Source organism: Microtus oregoni, unplaced genomic scaffold (genome assembly GCF_018167655.1).
Source record: "Microtus oregoni isolate MIOR12 unplaced genomic scaffold, Mior012 000040F_ref0000088, whole genome shotgun sequence".
In the NCBI taxonomy this organism is placed as follows: Eukaryota; Metazoa; Chordata; class Mammalia; order Rodentia; family Cricetidae; genus Microtus; species Microtus oregoni.
The window spans coordinates 22,041,389-22,065,705 of NW_024543207.1; the positions used below are offsets into that span (position 1 = coordinate 22,041,389).

Here is a 24,317-nt window from a genome sequence, read left to right on the forward strand (position 1 = left end):
TATTTTTATTTTATTGTATTTTTTGCAATATTCTCAGAGTCCACTTTAATTTTTAGTGGTAGCTTGACAAATACTTCAGAACGATGTGAACGTTGAAATCAAACAGGTCACAGGCAAGTCGAAGGGATCATGCTGGGGACATTTCATAAGTTCTCTGAAGCGAAGATTCCTTGGCAGCATCTCACGGTAAATCAATCATAGTGGTATCTACTGAGATAAAATTGGATGATGTATGTTAGTACTAAATCAGACAGGAGTCATATGCAAATAAACAGCAAATCATGAAAGTGTTGTTGTTTGTCATGCTTGTTTGACGTATCACTCTAAAAGACTTCTACTTAAATGTTTTCTGATTCTCCCTGCCTCCCCCCCTTTGTTTTTTTTTTTTTCCTTCAAGACAGGACCTTACTGTGTAGATCTTGGCTGTCCCAGAACTCACTGTGTAGACCAGGCTGGCCTCAAATTCATCTTGATCCACCTGCTTTTACCTCCCAAGTGCTGGGATTTAAGGCACGTGCCACAATTCCCTGATGTGAGATTCCCCTCTGTATGTTGTGAATATGTTTTATTACCATTGGTTAATAAAGAAGCTGCTTTGGGCCCATGGCAGAATAAAATAAAGCCAGGTGGGAAATCCAAACAGAGAGATAGAGAGAAAGTAGGAGGAGTCAAAGAGACGCCATGTAGCTGCCGAAGGAGAGGAAACACCAGACCCTTAGGAACATTACCAGTAGGCCACAGCCTTGTGGTGATACACAGATTGATAGAAATGGGTTAATTTAAGATGTAAGAGGTAGCTTAGGAATACGCTAGAGTCATTGGTCAAACCGTGTTGCAATTAATGTAGTTTCTATGTGATTATTTGGGTCTGGTTGGCTTGGAAACGAACAAGCAGCCTCCTACAATTCCCTAGCTTGTTTCCTGAATTATTACCCTGATTCCACACTATATGCCCTTCATCACAAAGCCCCATTCAAACTGCCTGCCCACGTCCTTTGCATAAACTTTCCATTCTAACCTGATCCTCTCCTCAAATTTGAGTCTTTCCCTTTGCTCAGCCCACACAATGGTGCTCTTATTTCCTTCCCTTTGCTTTTCTTTTTCTTTCTTTTTTTTTTTTTAGAAAAGAACAGGCTTCTAAGCAGTAGCAACCAAACATGATAAAATAATAAAATATAATAAGATAAAACAAAAACCATCACACAGAGGCTGGACAGGGCAACCCAACAAAAGGAAAAGATCCCCAAGAACAGGCACAAGAATCAGAGGCCCACTCATTCACACACTCAGGAGCATAATAGACTAAGCTAAAAGCTCTAATATATATGCAGAGGACCTGGTGCGGTCTTCATAGGTTCATATGAGCCTTGCTTAGCTAATTCAGAGGGTCTTGTTCTTCTGGTGTCCCCTATCCCCTCTGGTTTTTAACAAACTTTCTGCTTCCTCTTCCTCAGGGTTCTCTGAGGTTTGAGAGAAAGGATTTGATGAAGACATCCCATGTAGGGCTGTGTGCTCCAAAGCCTTTCTCTGCGTAATGTCTGGCTGTGGGTCTCTGCATCTGTTCCCTTCTGCTGCAGGAGGAAGTTTCTCTGATGATGACCGGATAAGGCGCTGATCATGAGTATAGCAGAATATCATTAGGAGTCATTTTATTGATACTTTTTTAAAAAGCAGTATTATTTGGCTTTTCCCTGGGTCTCTGGGCTACCTAGTCTCTGGTTGTTGGTTACCCAAGTGGCATTGGGTATGAGTTCCATCTTGTGGAGTGGGCCCTAAGTCAAATCAGACACCGGCCGGCCACTCCCACAAGGTCTGTGCCACCATTGCCCTATCGTCTTATAGGTAGGACAGATTGTAGGTCAAAGGTTTTATGGCTAAGATGATATTAACATTTCTCTTTTGGTAGCCTGCAGAGTACCTTCCTGCACCAAAGACACTAGAGTGTCGGGGTGAAGGCTCCATGTAGGCACCAACTCAACTTCTTTAGGACCATCTTCATATATTTTAGGAGGTTTGACTGCACTAGGTTTCCATACTGTCCCTCAAATGCCCCTCATTTGCAACTGTATCTCTTTGAATTCCCTCCCTCAACCCTATCTCCTCTCTCTATCCCCACCTGATCCTCCTGTTCCCATCCCCTCCTGCCCCCAGTTCACCTGTAAAATATATTCTATTCCCCCTCCCAGGGAGATCTATGTGTCCCCCTACCTAGTCTCTCCCTCTACACCTAACCCCTGTGGTTCTTATCATTGACTTCACAGCTAAAATCCACATATAAGTGAATACATAGAGTATTTGTCTTTCTGGGCCTGGGATACCTCACTCAGGATGATTTTTTTCTAGTTCCATCCATTTGCCTGAGAATCCCATAATGTCTATTTAAAAACAAACAAAAATAAATAAAAACGCTAAGTAATACTCCATTGTGTCAGTGCACCGCATTTTGTTTATCCAGTCTTCCGTTGAGGGAGGCCTAGGTTTCCAGTTTCTGGCCATTATGAGTAGAGCAGTAATGAACATGATTGAGCAAATGTCCTTAAAGCCTCCTTTGGGTATAGGCCCAAAAGTGGAATATCTGGATCTTGAGGTAGATCGATTCCCAATGTTCTGAGGAGCTACCATGTTGATATCCATGGTGGTTGCACAAATTTGCACTGATGGGAATCTTGAAACCTCAAAGCCTGCTCCCAGTGACACATCTTCCCCAATGAGACCATGCCTCCTGATCCAGTTCCACCCAACTGGGAACCAAATATTCAAATATATGAGCCTCATTCATTCATATCAATACCACCACTCCCTGGCCCACGTAGATCTGTAGCCACATCATCATGCAAGATGTATTCGGTCAAACTGAAAAGTCCCCATAGTCCTTCACAGTCTAAAAGCCCAAAGTCTCTTCTGAGACTCATGCAGTCTCTTAATTGTAGTCCCTTGTAAAATCAAAAACCAATTACATACTTCCAATGTACAGTGTCACAGAATATACTTTTCCATTTCAAAACAGAGGAAAGGGGACAGAGTGAGGAAATACCAGACCAAAGCAAAACCAAACCCAGCAGGGCAAACTCCAAATTCTGTATCTCTGTGCCCAATGTCAAGAGGCTTATTAGATACCTCTCCATATCTCCCACTCCTTCCAGGCTAATCGATTACAGCACACTTCCTTCCCTTGCGCTGGTTCCACACATACCCAGCCTGCAGCTTTTCTTGTCAGGTAGCCCACGGCTTTGGCATTTCCAACATCTTGGGGTCTCCAACACAATTGAGATTTCACCTTCACAGCTTCATGTGACAGCCTCTCGGGGCCTCCATGCCAGGACTCTCCTGCCACAGGCTTGCCCTCAGCTGCTGTCCTTAACTACAGAGGAAGATCTCACAACTCCTGTCCACTTGTGTTTTCCTTGTTAAAGCCACGAAGTTCTGGCTGGTGATGTCCAATTCTTCTGCTTGCTTGGGCTTGCTGGGTCCCTCCATGACTTACAAGTGCCATAAACTTGGACCTGCTGATGGTTTTTGTTTTTAGATGGCCTTGAGCCTTTGCCTTGCAGAGATTACAGATTTAGCTAGGTGGAGTTTCTCCCTGAAGATACCGCTCCCTTTATTACATTTATTATCAGGCCTTTCTTTTAATTTCTCATCTCTTTGGGCACAAGGCTTGGTTCCAACATTGCATTTCCTGGTGCTCTTTATCCCTTTAAACTATATTTGTGTTTATAATATATCCCTCTTGCTCCTTTTTATTGTAGTTCTACATAAGAAAGGTCACTAATAACCACATGACCTGGTCAATATGAGGTTATCTTGAAATATTCTCTGCCAATGACATTAGTTCACGAACTGTTTAATTTAGCCTCAGGCAGGTTTTTAGGACAAGGACAAAAAGGAGCTACATTCTTTACCAAAATAGCACCAGAATGGACTGCAGCTGGGCGGTGGTGGCAGGCACATGTCTTTAATCCCAGAACTCAGGAGGCAGAGGCGGGCAGATCTCTGTGAGTTCGAGGCCAGTCTGGTCTACAGAGCAAGTTCCAGGATAGTCACACACACACACACACACACACACACACACACACACACACACACAGAGAGAGAGAGAGAGAGAGAGAATGGTCTGTAGCCTGGCTGCTATTATTGTCCCTCTCTAAAACCTCTTGTTCTGGCTCCACAATCCTTATTGCTCTCAACACTACATGTTTCAGTACCTTGCTTCTACTAGGGCAGCCCATTTAGCCCTACTTAAAGCATTTAACTGATTTTCTAGTCTAAAGTTCCAAAGTGTTTTCTCCAAACAAAAGCGTGCTAAGACCTGTCACAGCAATATCCCAGTCCCTGGTGCCAACTTCTGTCTTAGTTACTGTCCCATTTCTGTGAAGAGACACCACAATCAAAGCAACTTTTAAAGGGGAGCATTTATTTGGGGTCTTGGTTACAGTTTCAGAGGGTTAGTCCACGAACGTCAAAACAGGGAGCATGATAGCTGCCAAGCAGGCATGACACTGAGCAGTAGCTGAGAGTTCACATCTGAGCCCCAATTAGGAGTCAGAGGGAGAAACTCAGTCTGGTATAAACTTTGGAAACCTCAAAGCTGCCCTCTAGTGACACACCTTCGTCAACAAAGCCACACCTCCTAACCCTTCCCAAACAGTTCCACTAACTTGGGACCAAGCATTCAAATATGTGAACCTATAAGGGCCATTCAAACCTCAACAACCTAACAAAGGAGATGGAAAACCCCTACAAGGAAAACTTTAAATCCCTGAAGAAATAGATTGAGGAAGACATTAGAAAACAGAAAAACTTCCCATGTTAACCAATTGGGAAAAGTAATATTGTAAAAACATAACCATTCTTCTGAAGGCAATTTACAGATACAATCAATATAAACTCAACAAAAACCCCAGAACATTCTACAGAGAAATAAAGAAAATCCTAAAATTTATATGGAACCACAAAAGACCCCAGAGTACCAAAACAATTCTGAAAAAAAAAATGCAAAAAAAAACCATTCTAGATCTCAAGATATATTACATAGTTAGAGTAAAATAGCACAAAACAGTATAATAATGGCACAAAAACAGACATGTAGATCAACAAAACAAAACAGAAGACACAAGTGTGAGTGTCTGAAATACAGTCATCTGAAATTTAGCAAAGATACCAAAAATATTCACTGGAGAAAAGACAGTGGCACTCGTACCTTGGCAGTAACTAACCACTCTCTAATCTGACGTAAGGCCCATTCAGAAGGAGGGAAATCATGCCTGGTACTGGAAATTTAGCCAACTCTTCAGGGTTAGTGAGGCCATGAATCTAAGAACTTAATTTAGCCATTTTGCTAAACCAGCATAATTTCTTTTTTTTTTTTTTTTTTTTTTTTTTTTTGGTTTTTGGAGACAGGGTTTCTCTGTGGCTTTGGAGCCTGTCCTGGAACTAACTCTGTAGACCAGGCTGGTCTCAGACTCACAGAGATCCACCTGCCTCTGCCTCCCGAGTGCTGGGATTAAAGGCGTGCGCCACCACCGCCCGGCAATAATTTCTAACTTCATGCTAAATATGTAAACTTATACCCATAGATAAGTGTCGCCCTTTCCCCTCATCAAAGAAACTTTGTTTGCAACTGACAGGTAGCATTACAGAGATCTCAACTAGATGGATACTGAAGACAAGTGACCATGGAGTACCCAAACCCAGTAAATTCATCTACAGCACAACCCCTGATGTAACCTAAGACTCAGGGAACAAATGCCATTCAACAGACAGCCCGAGGATAACACAGGGAGCGGGAAGACCAGCATAAAGGACATGAAGGCATAAATAACAGCCAGCCCGCCCGCATTTCCAAAGGGATTGACTGAGCTGAAGTCACTGATATCTCAGTCACAACCAATTAGCTTTGAGCAACTCTAGAGGCTTCTGGTGGGACCACAGAAACTGTTGCTTGGACAGGGCTCTCCGTCTCAGTGCTGATGCAGCCTAATTGGTCTCAGCTGGCCTTATGGTGGTGCCTTGTTCATGCAGCTGCCTTTTAGTGCATCCAAGTGACTCAGCCCAAGGCATTTACAGCAGAACCAAGTCCAGGGGGTATATCATAAATACACGTAGGTTCCTGGAACTTCCATATGGAGGGTGTATGTTTGAGGCTCTGGCAGCCAGCCTGCTGGAACCAGTCCAGTCCTAGGGCAGAGGACACTCAGTAATGGGATCAAAATAAGCTTGGGAAATCCCAGGAACCAAGGTCACAGCTCTGTGGGAGATTGGAAATCTTCCACCCGGACTGGGCATACCCAGGTCTCTCTGGTGTGCAGTAACATCATGTCATCAGTCAACCCATTAGGTGCCAGCACCTTGTCTCTTAGTTCCAGCTCTCCTCAAGACCACTGGTATCCCTAACAAATTGTTACGCTCCCACTAAAAGGCTCATGTCCTGGCCCCAACTCATGAAGTTACTGAGTTCTTTCTTCAGTTGCCATGAGACTGCCAGATCTGCCCCAGGTGAAACAGAAATGGTGAAGTTAAAAGGGCAGGGAGGAATCTAATTTAGGAGTTCTCCTAGATCTAAGCTGAAGCTTATGGGTTTGGTGGTAGTGGTGGTGTGTGTTCCCTTGCACGTGTAGAACCCGTGTGAGGAAGTCAGGTGTGATGGTGCATGCTTGTAATCTCAGAACTGTCATGGTGGAGACCAATGGATGCCTAGCCTGAGTGGTGAGTTCTAAGCCAGTGAAAGAACCTGTCTAAAAATCAAATTAAGAATAATTCTTAAAATGGGCATGGCTCTTGAGGATGGACACTCTGACCTACACAGACACACAGACACACAGACACACAGACACACACACACACACACAATCAGAGAAGAAAAGCTTGTGCTCAGGTCCTTTTTATTCCCATTCTTCTCTGATTCTGTGTGTATGTGTTTGTGGGGGTCCATATCTAGTTTAAAAGACATAACTTCTCCATCTCTCCTCCTCTGGAAAGTACTGAGTTTTTTTTCTTGTTTGTGTTATTTTTATCTCAAACTTCAAGAAAAAAACATTCTCAAGCTGCCTTCTGAGTCTATTTTTGATTATTTTACTAACAAGACAAAGAACCCAAAGGGAACCCCAGTTTTCCTGACAGCAGAGCCACTTCTGTAGCCTGGCCAGAGCAGGTGCCCACAAAATTGGACAGGCTGTCTTATGCTTCCTGAATGCCAACCTCCCTAACCTCAGCAGGATATAGATGCTGATTGGATGATGGGGTGACCAAGCTCACAAACTCCCATGTGGCCCAGGCTGCTGGGTAGGGTCCTCAAACTGAGAGGTGGGTTGCAGCTCTTTAGGCTGATGTAGGAGGGTCTTTATCTATCTTTTGCTTTCATTGGTTAATTTATAAAGAAAACTGCTTGGCCTGATAGGGCAGAATTTAGATAGGCTGAGTAGACCGAACAGAATGCTGGGAAGAAGGGAAGTCAAGCAGTCACCATAGCTCTCCTCTCCAAGATGGATGCAGGTTAAGATCCTTCCTGGTAAGCCACCACCTCATGGTGCTACACAGATTATTAGAAATGGGTTAATCAAAATGTGACAATTAGCCAGTAAGAAGTTAGAGCTAATGGGCCAAGCAGGGTTTAAAAGAATACAGTTTCCGTGCAATTATTTTGGGTAAAGCTAACCAGTGGCTGGGAGCCCTCCTGGGTGGCAGGAAGCAGCTCACCACTCCTACTACAGGCTGAATCCTGTTTACCAAGGCTGGTAAACAGGAGGCACATCCAGGATTGGTAGAGTTTAGGTAATGTACACATGCATGGCTGGGATACAGCTCTACCATGATGCCATAAGGAAGATGACTTCCATGGTCGGTTCTCCTGAAGCCAAAATGTAGCAGGGTCAGGTCCTTGCTTTACATAAGCATGAAAAGAAAAACCCAGGTGGAACTTGTTTTTGTGATGAGACAACGGCCTGGGATCATCTGTTTCATCTGCTTCTGGTTGTCCTCTCTGTAGACTCCCTAGCCATAAGAGTGGTGCCATTCACAATGAGTTTCATTTCCACCTTCTGTATGAGGGGGCTTCTTCTCATACAGCAAGTTGGCTGGTCTGTCTGAGAATATGTTCTCAGGATCACCTGGACTACAGAATTACTTTTCACCTTAGAGTGTAGAGGAACACCTCATCAATCCTAACCTTAGTTGTAGGATAGAGCTGGGCCGGAGAAAAACGCTGAGAGGAGAAGAGGCTCATACTATGGCTGAGGAAGACATGGACTCTGTTCGTCTCAGAGTTGACAGGCATTCATAGCTGCTTCATTTCCAGGTGGATACTATTACACTGGCCTGAGGAGTGGTGTGTTCCTTCAAGTTGGCAGGCCTAGCCTATGTTTTTCTCAAGGGAAGGGTCAACTTAAGGGTACCTTGCAGGTAGGTATGCTCCTGCAGGCTCAGGATGCTCACCTTTGCTCTGCAGTCCTGGCCCTTGTTCACCTCCTCCTGGACAGTGATTTGACAGCCACCCCAATGTTCCAGGCACTCATCGGAGGCTACAAATAGGCAGCCTGTTTAACAGAGGCTGGCATGCCTCTGATCTGTCTACCTGTCCATCTGTCAGCTGCCTATTTGGCATGCCTCCTGCCATGCTCCCTTTGGTGCAGATATCCTCATAGCTGCATCAAGAATGGACTGCTCTTGAAGAGATGAACACCCAAGCCCTTGTTGTCTGGAGTTAGACAGGACTCCATGTTCTGGGCTCCAGGATCAAGGGCACACATGCTCTCATCTCAGCTCCTGGCAGAAAGCATAGTCTTCCAAGGTGCCAGCAGAGCCTATGCTGCTATTATAATGTTCTACACCCCCCCAAAAAAAAATCCCCTAACAATAGTCCCCTACAACACCCTAGTATTTTTGAAACACAATATGAACATGAAATAGCCCTTGTATAAAGATAGGTAAACTCTTACATCCCTGCTTATCAAGAGAATTTATCAATGGCAGAACGGGTGGGCATGGACAGTTTCCACAGTCCAGGATGCTGCACCAAGGTCAGGATTTAACCCTCCATAGGCTTGAGCACTTTGAGTTGGGCACCCTGGGCCTCATTCCACATGTGGTGTTCAGCAAATCTGCAGGTGGGCATCCCCAGAAACCTGTGTTTATTTTTATCTGAGCTGGCCACAGCAAGGACGGCTTCCAGGAAGAGACATATTTGCACACGTAAACCTTTCTTGCTTAAAATGTCAACACCCTGGACAGTACCACATGACCCATTTCAACTTCAAGACACCAGTGTCTGTTGTGCCTGGGCAGTTACTGACATCACAAAGCCACTGGCTGGTGTAGATGGCTCTGTAGGGACTAATCAGAAGTGGACATTCTTGTCTAGGGCTCCAGGATTCCAATGACCTTGATTTCACAGTGTTGCTGCAAGGGGCAGAAAACAAGAGGATGGGAAAGGAGGGGAGAGGGGGATCTCAGCACCGAGAAACAGAGGGAAAGAGTCCTTCTGTGATTCTGAAGTCATGGCTATGCCTGAAGGCTTCGGAGGACTGGGTAGTAAAGAGTCACAGTGAGTGAACAGATGTGAGTTAAAAAAATTATTATCATTCTCATGAGAGAGTAGAACTGACTGACCAGTAGCATTTTTGCACTTTCTTGACAAGCAAAAATTAGATGCTTGAAAGACAAAAAATGTAATATGTATGATGAGTCAGTGATACAGTCCTGGGCTTTTGACCACCCCACCCCACCTCTGTGGCACTGATTGTAGGCGTGTGATACTGGGTTCTCTAATGATCTCTAATCTGTACTTGTGGGTCTCTTCATACATGTGGTGACTCCAGGCTGATATGGGACAAGGAAGAGGTTTTTTGCCTGTCAGGTTTTTCCCACTGATCTCAGCTTGCCTTTGAAGGCCAGCCATAGTACTGAATTCCTGGAATTAGTAATCTGGAGGTCATTCATAGAAAAGGGATTCCACAGTCCTGCCACTGCCAACCAAGCACACTCAGGACTACCCCACTCAGCATGGATTTCAGGGGAAGCCATGCACACACAGAGTGCACCCTAGGGAACTTGGAGAAATGGCATCACACAGATGCCCACTGGGCATCATGCAGCCCCCCTGAGCCTATAAGTTTCTGCCACGCAGAAAGCTGGGAACACAATAATCATGTGGTCTCGGTCATGGACGGAGTGTAATGAGGCTGGGTCTGAGTGGCACAGGTCTACTCCCCCACCCAGGTCTACTCTGGATTTGTTCTTCAGCAGTTTCTGCTCTCCTGTGGCTTCAGACCACTCTCTAGGTGTGCATCCTTCCACCTCCGTCTGTGCTGGTACAACCGATGACCCAGAGCAACTGCTGGAACCCACAGTGACGGCAGAAAGGACAGAAGCACACAGACAATCTGCACCCAGCCCGGGTAGAGCTTCTCCTCTCTTGAGGGGAAATGTTCCTGTGGAGACAGAAGGGCATGCTCAGATATATGTTCTGGCAGGGATCATACCAACCCATCTCCAAGAGGAGCTAGGCTGATCCTTGGCCACCAACTTAAGTAAAATGGCAACTTCACTCCCCACTTCCTGAAACAGTGAGTATACAGATTCTTAAGAAAATGAAAGAAGTTTGGCCAGGACTCCTTCTACCCCAACCTCTCCTGAGGGTGAGTACCCCCAAAAGGGCAGCTTTGCACAACTATCATTATGGGTCCCCATATTTCCCTTCTGCCACATGGCAACACAGCTCACCCAACTTTCAAATGTTTCTTGTGTGCTTGCATGGGCAGGTATAAAATACATCTAACGGGACAGCTCTCATGCAAACTTCCTAAGTATACAGCCTTCTTTATAGCCCCCTGCTGCTCTGGTCTGGTCTCTCTAGGATGGACTTAGAGAGGCTTGCTCTCATGATAATGAGAGACACAGATGCAGGTGAAGTTCTGAACCATGTGTGTGTGCCTCTGATGACCGGGCAGTTGGGTATAGGTCAAGAGTCACAGCTGGAAGTGACCCACAAAACTCAGGAGACTATGAAAAGCCTGGGGCCAAATTGATAACTATACAACACCCTCTGCCCATCAATTATCTTGACATATATTAAAAAATGAGCAGTTTTCCGTCTGCTTGTCCCAAAGTACACAGAGAAAGTGAAATGTCCCTAAGAAAGAGGCCAGTGGGACCTATGTCTCTAGAGCAGTGCTTCTGGATCTTCCTAATGCTTTGACCCCTTAATTTAATTCCTCATGCTTTGGTGACCCATCAACCATAAAATCATTTTTGTTGCTACTTCATAGCTGTAATTTTGCTACTGTTATGAATCATGATGTAAATATCTATGTTTTCCTATAGTCTTAGGTGACCCCTGTGAAAGATTGTTTGACCCCGAAAGGGGCTGCAAAGCACAGGTTGAGAACCACTGTCCTAGAGTCTAGAAACCATTGAGATTCACACTCTGCTCACGAAAGCCCTAGCCTTGGAATGTTAGTATCTGAGTATTATAGACAACCAACTATTTATACTCCTAATTTCCCAGTTACCAGAAGTGGTCAGACCACACTACCACAGATAGATCATCTAAGCCACGGGGAGCATCATGAATGCTAGGTAAAGCCTGAAGGATTCCCACAGCCTCGAGAAGGACCTACGTATTGGGGGTTCCAGGCCTTGTAGCTGGGTGGTCTCTGGGTCAGAAGGATGATGTAGGACAGGAAGATGCTGAGCAGCAGCATAGGGCTCACCACCCTCCATGTCACCTGCCAGTAGAGCCCGGGCCGCCGCCCAGTCATCCACTCAATGTCATCACAGAACCTGCAGAAGACACAGGAAGCACTTGCTCAGGTTCCCTTGTGTGGCCTCATTGGACAGCCCATCCTTTAAAGTCAGGAACTGTGGGCACCCTGAGCCCACACTGGATTTTAAGATACCAGGGCAGAGCATTTCCCAGGATCCAGTACACCACCCATTCCATCCCCTACTTTGCCCTGAGAGGGGGCATGGGAGCAGCTTACCGCTTCATCCCATAAACATAGATGACCCCAACCACCTCCATGAAGGCAAAAAAGATCAGATTCAGAGAAGCTGCGAAGCTGTCAAAGATCTCCAGCCAGTAGTTTCCAGACTGCAGTGTGAAGCAGATGGCTGAGAGGAAACAGACAAGGCAGACCATCCCTGGGGACAAAGGTAAGCAGGATGAGAGGCGGTGTGGTGGAGCATCAGGAGGCCCTGGGCAGCAGGAGGCTTTTCAGGTTTCCTTGGCCCCCATCCCTTGGTTCCTTTATCCCTATCTCTCCCAGTACTTTGCCAGGCAGCAGGGAGGACCTGCTAGAGATGGGGTTCTGTTTGCATAGGGGAAGGGAATCCCAACTGTTGCTCCTCCCTTCTCCCCACTCCTATCTACCTTCTCCCTATCCTTTCCTTCTTACTACTATTCCCCAAACAGAGGCCATTGGGGTTTTCCAGCTTCTAGAGGTGAGCCTGTCCCCGGCCTTCCCCAGGAACATGGACCCTGGACTTCTGCTTCCAAGTGTGTTGGTTGTTGAACAATGGGCAAGATGGACAAAAGTCCAGGGTGGACAGTGAGGACAGGCCCTCCACCCATCTACTTACCAGTCATGGCTTCTTTGGGGATACCTCTGGGTAAGATCCCCATGTCAAATAGCGGTGTAATGACACTCTCCATGTTCCCGAACATGGAGGACAGACCCAGGGTAAGCAACATCCCGAAGAAGAGCACGGACCACACAGAAGCGGCTGGCATGTGCAGAACAGCTTCTGTGAAAACGATGAAGGCCAGGCCTGGACCTGAGGCACTCTGCAACACAGAGGCTATGCTATGGTCACGTGCACAGCACACAACCCACATTATCACACATGCACACCCCCATCCTGATACATGTGCATCCATACCTTTAGCTGTAACATGTATACATGTCACACAGTGACACGTGTATACACACCGACATGTGTGTACAGTACCATAATATGTACGCAACCCATACCATGACACATGTGCCCTGTACATATCTGTGCTCCACACTGTAACACATACACACTCCCTCATTGTGGTACGTGTAATACACATGCACCCACACCATGACACATGCACAGCCTTACTATCTCACATGTGTACTCTACCCTATGATACATTCATGCCTCACATCGTGACATAGGCAAACCCTGCACTGTGACATATGCATCCCCACACCTACCATGACATGTGTGTCCCATACTGTGATATGTACACACTCTACACCATGATCTATATACACACATGCTTTCTGGTGTCAGAAATGCTACACTGCTTTTCTGGGAAGACAGGCCACAGGCACACCTCTGAGGGAAGGGGGCGCTTTTCCTTGAATATCAATCAGCTGAGCAGGAAACCTATGGCCTTGGGATCAGGGGTCAGGAACTACTGCCCTGAGGATCTTTCCCCCATCCCTAGTCTGGTACCTATGGGTCCCCAGCACCCACTGTCCTCTATGACAAGACTGTGGCTTCCATGTTCTGTGTCCCAGCAATGTTGTCATCCTAAATTTGTCCTGTCTGCTAGATGCAGGCAGACTGAGGTGCTTTTCTGGGGTTCCCTGTGGGATATGTCCCCAGCATTTTGCAGCTCAGAATTCTCTCTATGTGGCCCTGGTTTCCTAGGGACAGCCCTCCTGTCCTGTTCCTGTGGGTACCTTATCCAGAAAGTCTTCCAGATGGCAGGTCTTCAGTGGGAGCTGGGCCAACCTTTCAGCATGAGTGGCATTCAGGTGCATGAGGACAGCTGGGTACTCATCCCTAGAGATGCTAAGCTCTGGAAAGTCGAACTCATTGATGAGGCTCAAGATGTTTCTGCAGGAGCAGAAAGAGACTGGTGAGGAGAGGATTTGGTGCTCTACAATGGCCAGCCAATGGCCAGCAAATGTTCCAATATCCCAGGGAAGTTCTGAAGCAAATAGCAGCACCCAGATGAGGACTCCAGCCTTTCTAGACCCTGTGGTGTCCCACGGATACCTGTGTCTGGCCAGCACTGGAAAGAGGAGGCTCTTTCTGCCTGTGGGCTAAGAATAGGAACACCTCTTCTGTGGGCATGAATGAGGAGGAGACAGATTCACCTGATACTGCTTTTGCAGACATGTAAAATATAGGAGTTATAGGACAGTTAAAACTGCCTGTTCCAGTATAGCTATGCTCACCCGTCCAGGCACCTCCCATAGTCATTGGTCGCCTTGAACCCCATGATGGAGAAGATGGTGATGGATGCATACAGGGACGTCATGCTGTTGACCAGGGCAATAGTCACGGCATCCTTCTCACAGTTGTTCCTGGACACAAGCACATGGCCATCATGGGACTTTCTGGGTCAGAACCAGCCTTCCTATGGGAGGAAACGGGAATGATTCCCTCCTTAGCACCTCTACAGCCTGAGGCAGGCTCACTCTAAACCTGGAGGTTATGGGGGGTGATCTCATGCTCCCAGGATGACTTCAGCCTCTCCCCACTCTCCTCCACTACAACCCAACTCAGAACCACCAAGAGTCTGGGATTCATGTAGTGGTGGGCATTGACGCAGGCTTTTGAGACTACTCTCCAAGGAGAATGCATACAAGTGCACCTTGAGTGAATCCAGGCCAGTGAGTTACCACAAACACTCAGAGACCTCCTCTGTCCTATAGAAAGGTGAATGGCCACATAAAGTTGGTTTGTTAAGAGTCTGTCATGGTGTGGCCCGGTGGTTTAGATTAGTGGCACTGCACCCTGGTATCCGGCAGCAGCATCTGTATGTGTCAGCATCAGACCAGAAAATTTAACACTACATATATGCTTTTATGGTACATGTACACGTTATGCACATTTTTTTAATATTTATTTATTTATTTATTATGTATACAATATTCTGTCTGTGTGTATGTCTGCAGGCCAGAAGAGGGCATTAGACCTCATTCCAGATGGTTGTGAGCCACCACGTGGTTGCCGGGAATTGAACTCAGGACCTTTGGAAGAGCAGGCAATGCTCTTAACCACTGAACCATCTCTCCAGCCCCCCATTATGCACATTTTGATTAGCATCCTGCCCAGCGTGAAAGACATGCGAACACTGTCATCAAAAATGAAGTTTCTGGGGCTGGAGAGATAGTTCGATGGTTAATAGTATTTGCTGCTCTTACGGAGGGCTGAAATGAAGTTCTCAGTATGTACAAACATCTGTAACTCCAGTTTCAGGAGATCTGGCCTTCTCAGGCACCAGACACATGGCAAAACGCATGCATAGTAGGCAAAATACTCACACACATAAAAATAAATTAATAAAAATAAAAAATATCTACAGAAAAAGCTGACTGGAGCTGGTGAGAGCTCACTGACTCTTGACTGGTAGTAGATGAACCTGCATAGGGCCAAATTAGGCCCACTAAATGTGGGGCACAGTTGTGAGGTTTGGACTATCTGTGGGGACACTGGCAGTGGGACCAGGATTTATCCCTAGGGCTTGAACTGGCATCCAGGAGCACATTCTTTTTGGAGGGATAGATATAGTGGGGAGGGCTTTAATCTTGCCTCGAAGTGAAGTGTCAGATTTTGCTGACTCCCCATGGGAAGCCTCACCCTTTCTGAAGAGTGGATGGGGAGATGGGGCAGGGAGAAGGTGAAGGAAGTGGGAGGAAGAGAGAGTGGGAACGGGGATAGCTACATAAAATGAGAAAAGGTTGTGTTAAAAAAAAAAACTCTTAAGAAAAAAGGAAAAAGTAATTTAAAATAAGTCATAAAGAAAATGAAGCTACCTATGTCAGTCATAACAAAAAGCAAAACCAGAGGTCACGACAGAAAGGAGCTTGTGCACAATTGCCTAACAGTCAGTAATGCGGGGATTCTCCTGGACCACAACCTCACACAAGGTCCACCAGAGAGTACCTTCTGCAAGAACAACTGTTAACCCTTTGCAAACAACTTCAGGCTATTGGCCACTGTGCCAAGATAACCTGTAAAATTCTCGTATTCTTTGGGATCTGACCACAGTCTGCTGCGGCACTGGGCCCAGGCCTTTCCATTGCATTGCTCTGCTATTTCCAATTTTGGATGGATGCCAGGATTCTTCAAGCATCTTCAATTGTTTTTGTGGTATACCATTTACATCCCTGTTCGGCCTTGGGTGAGCTAGGTACTTGGTGGAGTCCAGACGCTGCCACCGAGGCCCAACCTGACCACCTTCAGAGGACACCCTGCATTATCTTCAGTAAAACAGTAATAGTTATGGGGGAGGGGGAAGGAAATGGGAGGCGGTGACGGGGAGGAGACAGAAATCTTTAATAAATAAATAAATAATTAATTAAAAAAAACAAAAAAAAAAGTAATAGCTATTCAGAAAGTCTTAAGAAGCCCCTATTCAGAATGAAATTCCCACTTGGAGTTCACAGGAGATTCCCCTTATCTGACAGCAATTTGCTGTGTCTGTCTCGGGTTTGCTGACTCAGTGCTGGGACTGTAAAGGCATACACACACACACACCCCACAAACAGTCTGCATACCTGGGCGGGTTGTAGCTTGCAAAAGCAATATGTCCTCCAAAGGCCAGAGACAGAGAGAAAAAAATCTGGGTGGCTGCATCCAGCCAGACCCGTGGGTTCTGGAGAATCTTCATCTGGAATGAACGGGGGTGGCCTCATTATGCAGTGGGCAGACCATACCCGCTTGTCCATCTGACTATTTCAGAACACTGGCACACTCATGAGCAGGAGTAACTCGTTCTAAAGTCTCAGAAGTGAGCAGCCTGGGGGTAGCAGCAGACCCAGTTCTGAGATGAGTCTGACAAGCCCCTGGCTCAAGAACTACAGACCTAGGGCTCTGAGTCTTTACCTCCTAGGCCTTAGTGTGACTTAAGGTGCTCTGAGGGGTATGAACTACCTTTATCCACTCTTTGATACTCACACTAGGAGAAGTGTGCTGGAAAACTCCCAGGATCTTGGGGTTATCTAGAAGGGTCACAGGCTCTGGGTCTTGTATCTCACCGATTATGGGGAGCATGGCAGAGGTTAGTACTTAATCCAGGGGTGGGTCACCTGATCCCCAGCCAGCCTCTCTCTGAACTACACTCAATTGCACCCCAACTTCCCTCATGTGTCTCCCCACTCAGTAATCTACTTGCCCCAAATGGAAGTCATGCATGTTTCATCTAGCTACGATGCCCCTCCTGATCCCTGTGGGTGTCTTCACTCCGCATTGACTTGGCAAGCTTTACTGACAATGTACCCTGGCCGTGACCCCTAGGTGCGTAAGGTCTACTTACGTTGGGAGTGAACAGGTAGGTCAAGCCCTCTGTTGCTCCAGGCAGGGTCAAACCTCTGATGAGGAAGATGGTTAACACCAGGTAAGGGAACAGGGCTGTAAAGTAGATCACCTGAGGGCAACAAAGAATGACACATGGATAGGATTGTGCCGCAAGAGAGCCTTTGTAGGAGCCGCTGAGAAGACGTCCAGGGCCCATGTCCCAGTACTCTTCTCAGACTAGGCCAGCAGGGGGTATTTGGGAATGTGGGGTCAGGGCAAGGTCAGACTCATGACATGGCTCATGGCCAATATCACACGAGCCTCCATTTTCACATCTGTGCCCTGTGGAGTCAGCTGAGGTAAGCCTTGAGGTCCTAGGATACACAGGTCTCTCTCAAGAACAAGGATTGGTTCCCATAAAGAGGTGTCCCCTCTTCAGGCTCTCTCTTCCTAGCCTTTGCTCCAGCCTTAACCTCTTACCCCTCGGCCTCTTCCTCTTTCATTTTTCAAGACAGGGTTTCCTCTGTGTAGCAGCTCTGGCTGTCCTAGAACTCTTTCTCTGTAGACCAGGCTGGCCTCAGACTCATAGAGATCTGCCCGCCTCTGCCTCCAGTGTTGAGATTAAAGGTGTGCACCACCACCACCCAGCCAGCCTCCTCTTTTTATCTTCTCCTCTCTCTGTCCCCATTCCCAGCCTTTGTCCTCATCCCCCAGGCTCCTCCTCATATCCTGGACTCCCTCCTTTAGCTTCCCCTCCCCTTCCACAGCCCACAGCCTCCCCCTCTCCAGCCTCCTCCTGCTATGTCTCCCTTCTGCAATAGCTATGATTGGACTCTACTCAGTCTTTCTTGGACAGCCTTGTTCCTGACCTTGTATCCTTCTGAGGCCCTCTTCAAACTCCTTCTAATCTTCATTCTGGGATCACTGGGTTCTTGCTATGTGGCCAGTGTCCTCTCTATACCATTCTCATTTCCCTGATACTCCAGCTGGCCACAGAGCTAGGCCCTGTCTACAGCTGCCTATACTCTCCCCTCCTACACTGGGCCAGTACTGGTCCTCAGCTGGTGTTTCAGGCTTCTTCTCTCTAAGTGTCCACATGAAAAGAATATGCAAGGGACAATAATCTCTGTGTGTGCCTAAACCCCATGAGACAGACCACAGGACTTGCTGATACATTTTCAAGAGCTTGCTGAGAACATGAGAGGCTGTGTGGATTCTGTACAGATGCTCGGTACCCAGCAGTCAAAGGCAGAGCCAGGGTGTGAGGGTCCAAATGGCCACCTGAACAGAACCTGTGCATGATAACACACGAGGCTTTCTCCTGCTCCAGAGAACCACAGTAACCAATAGTACCACTGTTCTCTGTCCCTGACAGACAATGACCTGTTCACAGCAGAGCCAGACAATGCTGGTGCTATTAACACTTTAGAAGCAAAAGCAGTGCCAAGCCAGGAAGGGAGAAGAGGGAAAGAGAAACAGGAGGAGGCTCTTAAAGTCACAGGTTATGTGGGGTCAGCTGCCGCTGAGTAGGAGAAGAGCAGTCAGTGCTCTTGGTGGCCCTGTAACAATCCAAGGAGGACATATAGGATGTGGCTTCCCAGAGAAAGAGTAACAGGATCAGAGGTTTGGGGACCCACAGAAGACAACCCAATGGAAGAGTTAATCCCAGTCACACACACCAGGTGTGAATGGTCTAAACACCCCAGTAAGGAGAAAGCATTCAGAGTGGGATGAAAGAAACCCAATGGGAGGCTAGCAATAAGAGCTCACATTAAATAAATACACACAGAGGAGGGTGAACATGCTGTGTGAACACACAGAAGAAAGTCAGTCCCCATTAGATACATGTCAGTTCCAGGACAGGCAGGACCAGGAGAAGGAAACACTGAGAAGTCAAGAGGGGCCAGTTCTAGAAAGCATCTCGAGCACACAAGCTCCCCACACAGTGTGCAGACAGCGCAACTCACCTTTCCTGTGCTCTCAATGCCTCTGATGACGCACAGGTACACAGTTGCCCAGCAGGCCACCAGGCAGAGGAACAGCTTCCACTGGATAGTGCCTGTGTTGTTGATGTCAGATGTGATGTTCAGAGTCTGCCGGTACCAGAAGTAGCTCACGGTGCCGCTGCCCTGGCACTCCTGCACAAATCCTGGAGCCAAGAGCACTGTTACAGGCTGGCCTCAGAGTCTGGAGACAATCCATGCCGTTCCCTAACCACTACCCATGAACTACAGGCGCCAGCACGGCAGACCTTTCACAGCCTGGAACTGCCCTGAAAGGGCTACTTGGGCTGTTTTTACCACCTCCCTTTTGGGCTCAGGATCCCCTTGTGTGTGTCTGTGTGCATTTGTGTATGTGTGTATATATATGTGTGGCTGTGGTGTGTGCACACACATGTGCATGTAGGGCAAAGGATAACTTCAGGTATCATTCTTAGAAATGCCATCCAACTTCTCTGAGACCAGGTCTTTTATTGTTCTGGCATTCACCAACGAGGCTAGGCTGGCTGGTCAGTGAGCCCCTGAGATATTTCTTTCTCTGCCTCCCCAGGACTAGGATTATAAGCTCGCACCTCCATGTACAACATGCGGTCTGGGGATCAATGCTTGTGAGGCAAGCACTTTACCAACTCATCTCCTAAGTCCCCAGGATCCTTTTCTTGCTTCTCTTTGGTACCAAGGCCAAGATGAAGAACTCTGCAAGAGACTATGTCCCTCTCTGGAAACAAAACTATCCAGGTGACTCTGACTGGATTTCAAATGTGCCCTTTAGGGAAGAGACCCGAGTGAGGTATGTGTTCTGTAGCTCTGCCTTCATCTGCTCCAGAACCACACACAGAGCCTCCAAGTTCCCAGTGGGGTCTTACTGTTGGGAGCAGTGAGACCCCAGATTCTGAATTTCTTGTAATCCCCTGCTCTGAGTGCCTACAGCTGCTCTGAGCACGAGACCCTCAGGAGTTCCTGATGGCAGAAGAGTGGTTTCTGGTGGGTTTGGCTGGGGCGTGGCTATCTCTATATAAGCTGCCCCTGAACACAATAAAGTGGGCATTCTTGGGGAATTCAAGGATGACCCATGTCTGTCTGTCTGTCTGTCTGTCTGTCTCTCTCTCTCTCTCTCTCTCCCTCCCTCCCTCCCTCCCTCCTCCTCGTCCTCCTCTCTCCTCCTCTCTCTCCCCTCTCTCCTCTCACTCCTCCCCCCCCCTCTGTGTGTGTGTATTTTAACCTCCAGCCCCCTTGCCCGAAGCTCGTGAACTGTGTAATAGCACACTGAGCGCAGATACGGCTGCTCGGTGCGCGGCATCTTACCTGTTCTGTTGAGATCCAATGGGCATGTACTCCAGGGCAGCGGGTGTTGGAAGGAGTTGAGGAAGAACCACAGGACCCACAGAAGAACTGTGTTGTAGTACAGGCTGATCAGGAAGGATACTGAGAAGCAGCCCAGGCCTGCAGACACAGTAACGCACCCAAAGTCAGGTAGAGAATAAAATGGAACCGTCCCGTTACACGTGGCCCGTCACAGCTGCTTCTGTATCTTTCCAACTATCTTTGTCCTGTTTTGCTATGCTTGCCCTGTCTCTTACCATAAAGTGCCCTGCTCCCCAGTTAAGAGGTCTCCAAGGGACCTGAGCGGGTGGCATGGTCTGGGAATGGGGCATACCTACTCCACCAAGGTAGGGAGAGATGGTCCTCCACACGCCAATGCTGCCCCTTCGTAGGCGCTGGCCGATGGCGAGCTCAATGTAGAAGAGCGGGATTCCCTCAAAGACCAGGGCGATGAAATAGGGGATGAGGAAGGCCCCTGCAAGGACACAGGGTGAGCAGATAACCAGAGAGCCTTGGGTGCCCACGGCTGATCAGCATGGTCGACAAAGTGATGGCATCATGAAGCCGTGCTCACGACAGTTTAAGCGCAGTGTCTGTTCCCAGGATGTATTTGGGTCGTCCCACCAGAGTGAGGGACGGCAGAATGACAAGAAGATCCCACCCAGACCTTAGGGCCTTTGGTGCTTATTTTTTTTAAGTAGTATTGTGGAAGCTAAGGACATAGCCTAGCGGTTAAAATGTTTGCTTTGCAAGCATGAGAATCTGAGTTCAAGCCCCAGAATCCTTGTAAAAAGCTGGGCATGGTTGTGCACACTTGTAATCTCAGCTCTGGAGGTGGGAGAGGTGGGCAGATCTCCATAGCTTGTTGGACAGCACACCAAAGCCTACTTGGCAAATTCCAGGTCAGTGAGAGATCATGTATTAAAAAAAAATAAGGTAGATGGCTGATGTTGTGCTGTGGCCTACAAACACATACACACACACACACATGCACGCACATGCACATGCATGCACACACACACATATACAATGTAGAAGCTAAGAAAATTTGGGGAACAAGTCAGCCTAATGTCCCAGCCAGGCCCCACAAGCTCACAACTGTTTTATTGGGAGCTGTTCCATGTTAGCTCTCAAGACTGTACTGAGAATTCAAGAACAATTGCAGTGGGTTTTTGATCCTACTGCACGTACTGGCTTTGTGGGAGCCTAGGCAGTTTGAATGCTCACCTTACGAGACCTGGATAGAGGTGGGCAGTCCTTGGGCTTCCCACAGGTCAGGGAACCCTGATTGCTCTTCGAGAAGATGGGGGGGGGGACTTGATCGGGGGAGGGGGAGGGAAATGGGAAGCGGTTGTGGGGACGAGGCAGAAATCCTTAATAAATAAATAAATTTAAAAAAAATTAAAAAAAAAGACAGTATAGTCTATATTTGAAATCTCTCCTCCTGCACCCCCAGTATAGAGCTATCATCAGCGTGGCTTTTGTAGCTATGTGAAGGGAAACAGGTGTCTAAGGGAGAGAGGCTCTGTGAGTGTGTATGGGGGAGTGACTTTGCTCCTTTACTAAGTAATAGGCTGCCATGGGTAGAGTTTAATGATCAGTAAAATAGTGTCCATAGTCCTAGGTGTTCTGCAGAACCCCTTGACTCTCAGAACCCAAGCCTGTGCTGTGCCAAGGGTCGGCTGCCTTGGGGGTGGATCATTAATGAAGCCAAGCAGCTTGCTATAATATTATGCAAAGAACCAGGAAGAAACCAACCCTGAGTCTAGCGGGACACCAAGGTGGTGATGGGAGCCCAGAGTCCACTGCTTGCATTCAAGACCAAGACACAGTGTGATAGGCAACAATGATGTCATATTCTACTCTTACTCAAGATCCCAGGAGGTTGGGTGCCAGGAGCGACTCAAAGGCACGAGGCTATTCTTTGGATATTTTGGATAATGGCAAAATATAATTTCCAAGAAGAGACAGTTGCCACCTGAGGGCGGAAAAGTCTGGACAGGGAGCATGTTGGGAAGCAGGCGGCTTACCTCCCCCGTAGGTCTGGCACAGGTAGGGGAACCTCCATATGTTACCCAGTCCCACAGCAAAGCCGATGCAGCTCAGGAGGTACTGAAGTTTGTTGTCCCACTTGGGCCTCTCATCCTCCATGTCCGCAAGTGGGTCCATCCCCGAGGCCTGTGCCATGCCGAGCGGTCACCCTGGGTATGGCTGAGAGGTGTGGTTGTAGGATGGGCACCTTGCAGCACACTAGTCCGGCGAGCCTTCTGGAATCTCTGCTGAACTGAGGAAGCCAGAGCAGTCAGCCCCTCCTTACAATGTTTCTCCATTTATTTAAAGAAGCCCAGTTAATTGCTAACTGGAATCGAGTTCGTGCCTACTGCAGAGCCCATCTTTATACCTGAATCTACCAGCCTACCTGAGGTTTTCTTTATCATGTATTCGGTGAGTAGCACAACCTGCCAGCACCATACTCAATACAGACCAGGTGCTCCATAGGACCTGCAGGACTCCCAGAATGGCATGTCCAGTTGGCCATTAAACCTATTTATTCTGTAACTGAGCCTGTAGTGTAAGTAATACATGCTCGCTTTCCATAAAAGTCGGCAGAGCAGACCCAAAGTGTTCTCTTACCCTAGGGTGACACCTTGAAGCTTATGGCGGTAAGTGAACAGAAGTGTTGTGTTGGGAGCTATGAACCCCCAGACCCCGAATTTCTTGTAAACAACTTGTTTTCTCCTGATCTGAGTGCCTACAGCTGCTCTGAGCATGAGACCCTCAGGAGTTCTTGATGGCAGGGGAATGGTTTCTGGTGCGTTTGGCTGGGGCATAGCTATCCCTACATAAGCTGCCCCTGGACCCAATAAAGGGAGCATTCTTGTGGCATTCTAGCATCAAGGATGACCTGTGCCTCTGTCTGTGAGTCTTTGTGTATTTCAATCTCCAGCCCCTTGCCTGGTTCATGAACCGTATGGTGGTGCATAGAGTGCAGACGGCGTGGTGCGTCACAGTGTTTTGGTCAAAAACAATGTTCCAGGAGACCACCTGCTGCTCTTTCTATGATGCTCAGAGGCTCCCAGCAGCCCAAACTGCCTATAGTCTTTTATTATGAAGGTTCTGTGAGTGGACTTGGAGCTCACAGCCTACACCTGCTGCCTTTCCCAAGTACAGGCCTGAGTTCTTTGGATTCTCTTCCTGAGCAGTACATACTGATCACAATGCCCACCCCTGTCCAAACTACACATCCACTGCTCCAGCCCTATTGGGCCTTCCTGGGGCAGCTGCTACGAGGAGCTGACCTTGGCCTTGAGTGGGCATTGGGCATGGTCTTTATTTCCCTGGGATATGAAATCAGAAGAGTCCTACCAAGTGTTGAGCCTTATTTCTGGTGTCAGTGGATTTGTGGCTAGTTCTAAACCGCCATGTTTTGAGTTTGTCGAGAAAACCCCGCCTGGACCCCCAGGCTGCACCTGCTGCAGGCCCGTGACACAGCCCAGAAGGCCCTGGCTGAGCATAGTCCACAGCTCTCTATGAACAAGAGTTTTGAGGGGTGAACACAGGACACTTCTTCTTCATGTGCTGGGGCTTGAAGGACTTCTTCCCACCTCCGTCCACCTCCATCCTCTGCAACAGTGGCCCCAATGTTGTCTTGGCAGAACAGAGTGATGCTACCATACATGTTTGTGACGCTCCCCAGATTCTCCGAGACTCCCCCTCATGACGCTTTCCCCTGAGGATGGGCTAAAGGCATCGTCGACTCTTGGGACCTGCAATCTT

At 47.6% G+C, this 24,317-nt stretch overlaps 1 protein-coding gene across 3 annotated transcripts; it reads right to left on the bottom strand.

Annotated features, from left to right (window-relative positions):
* Window positions 1-10,232: 10,232 nt before the first annotated feature.
* Slc6a18 (solute carrier family 6 member 18) lies at window positions 10,233-22,727 on the bottom strand. 3 transcript variants are annotated; one of them, XM_041632232.1, is made up of 12 exons: window positions 22,571-22,727; window positions 20,875-21,015; window positions 20,523-20,660; window positions 19,185-19,366; window positions 17,237-17,347; window positions 16,479-16,591; window positions 14,151-14,279; window positions 13,650-13,806; window positions 12,574-12,778; window positions 11,976-12,105; window positions 11,613-11,775; window positions 10,233-10,424 (listed from the first exon to the last, which is right to left on the bottom strand). In XM_041632232.1, exons 1-12 carry the CDS (start codon window positions 22,725-22,727, stop codon window positions 10,233-10,235), a joined length of 1,818 nt encoding a protein of 605 aa, XP_041488166.1. The 3 variants fall into 3 exon arrangements, with proteins under 3 accessions (XP_041488166.1, XP_041488165.1, XP_041488167.1); XM_041632231.1 differs by having other exon boundaries at window positions 11,976-12,135; XM_041632233.1 differs by lacking the exon at window positions 12,574-12,778 and adding an exon at window positions 12,424-12,472 and having other exon boundaries at window positions 11,976-12,155; window positions 13,625-13,806.
* Window positions 22,728-24,317: the final 1,590 nt, after the last annotated feature.

Bases quoted from the DNA above. Each gene is read 5' to 3' on its own strand.
- Slc6a18 (XM_041632231.1), bottom strand. From the start codon at position 22,727: ATGGCACAGGCCTCGGGGATGGACCCACTTGCGGACATGGAGGATGAG. The intron at 13,807-14,150 runs GTGAGCATAGCT...CTGCTCCTGCAG, and splicing joins TATGGGAGGTGCCTGGACGG to AAACATCTTGAGCCTCATCA. The intron at 11,776-11,975 runs GTAAGCTGCTCC...TGTCTTCTGCAG, and splicing joins TATGTTTATGGGATGAAGCG to GTTCTGTGATGACATTGAGT.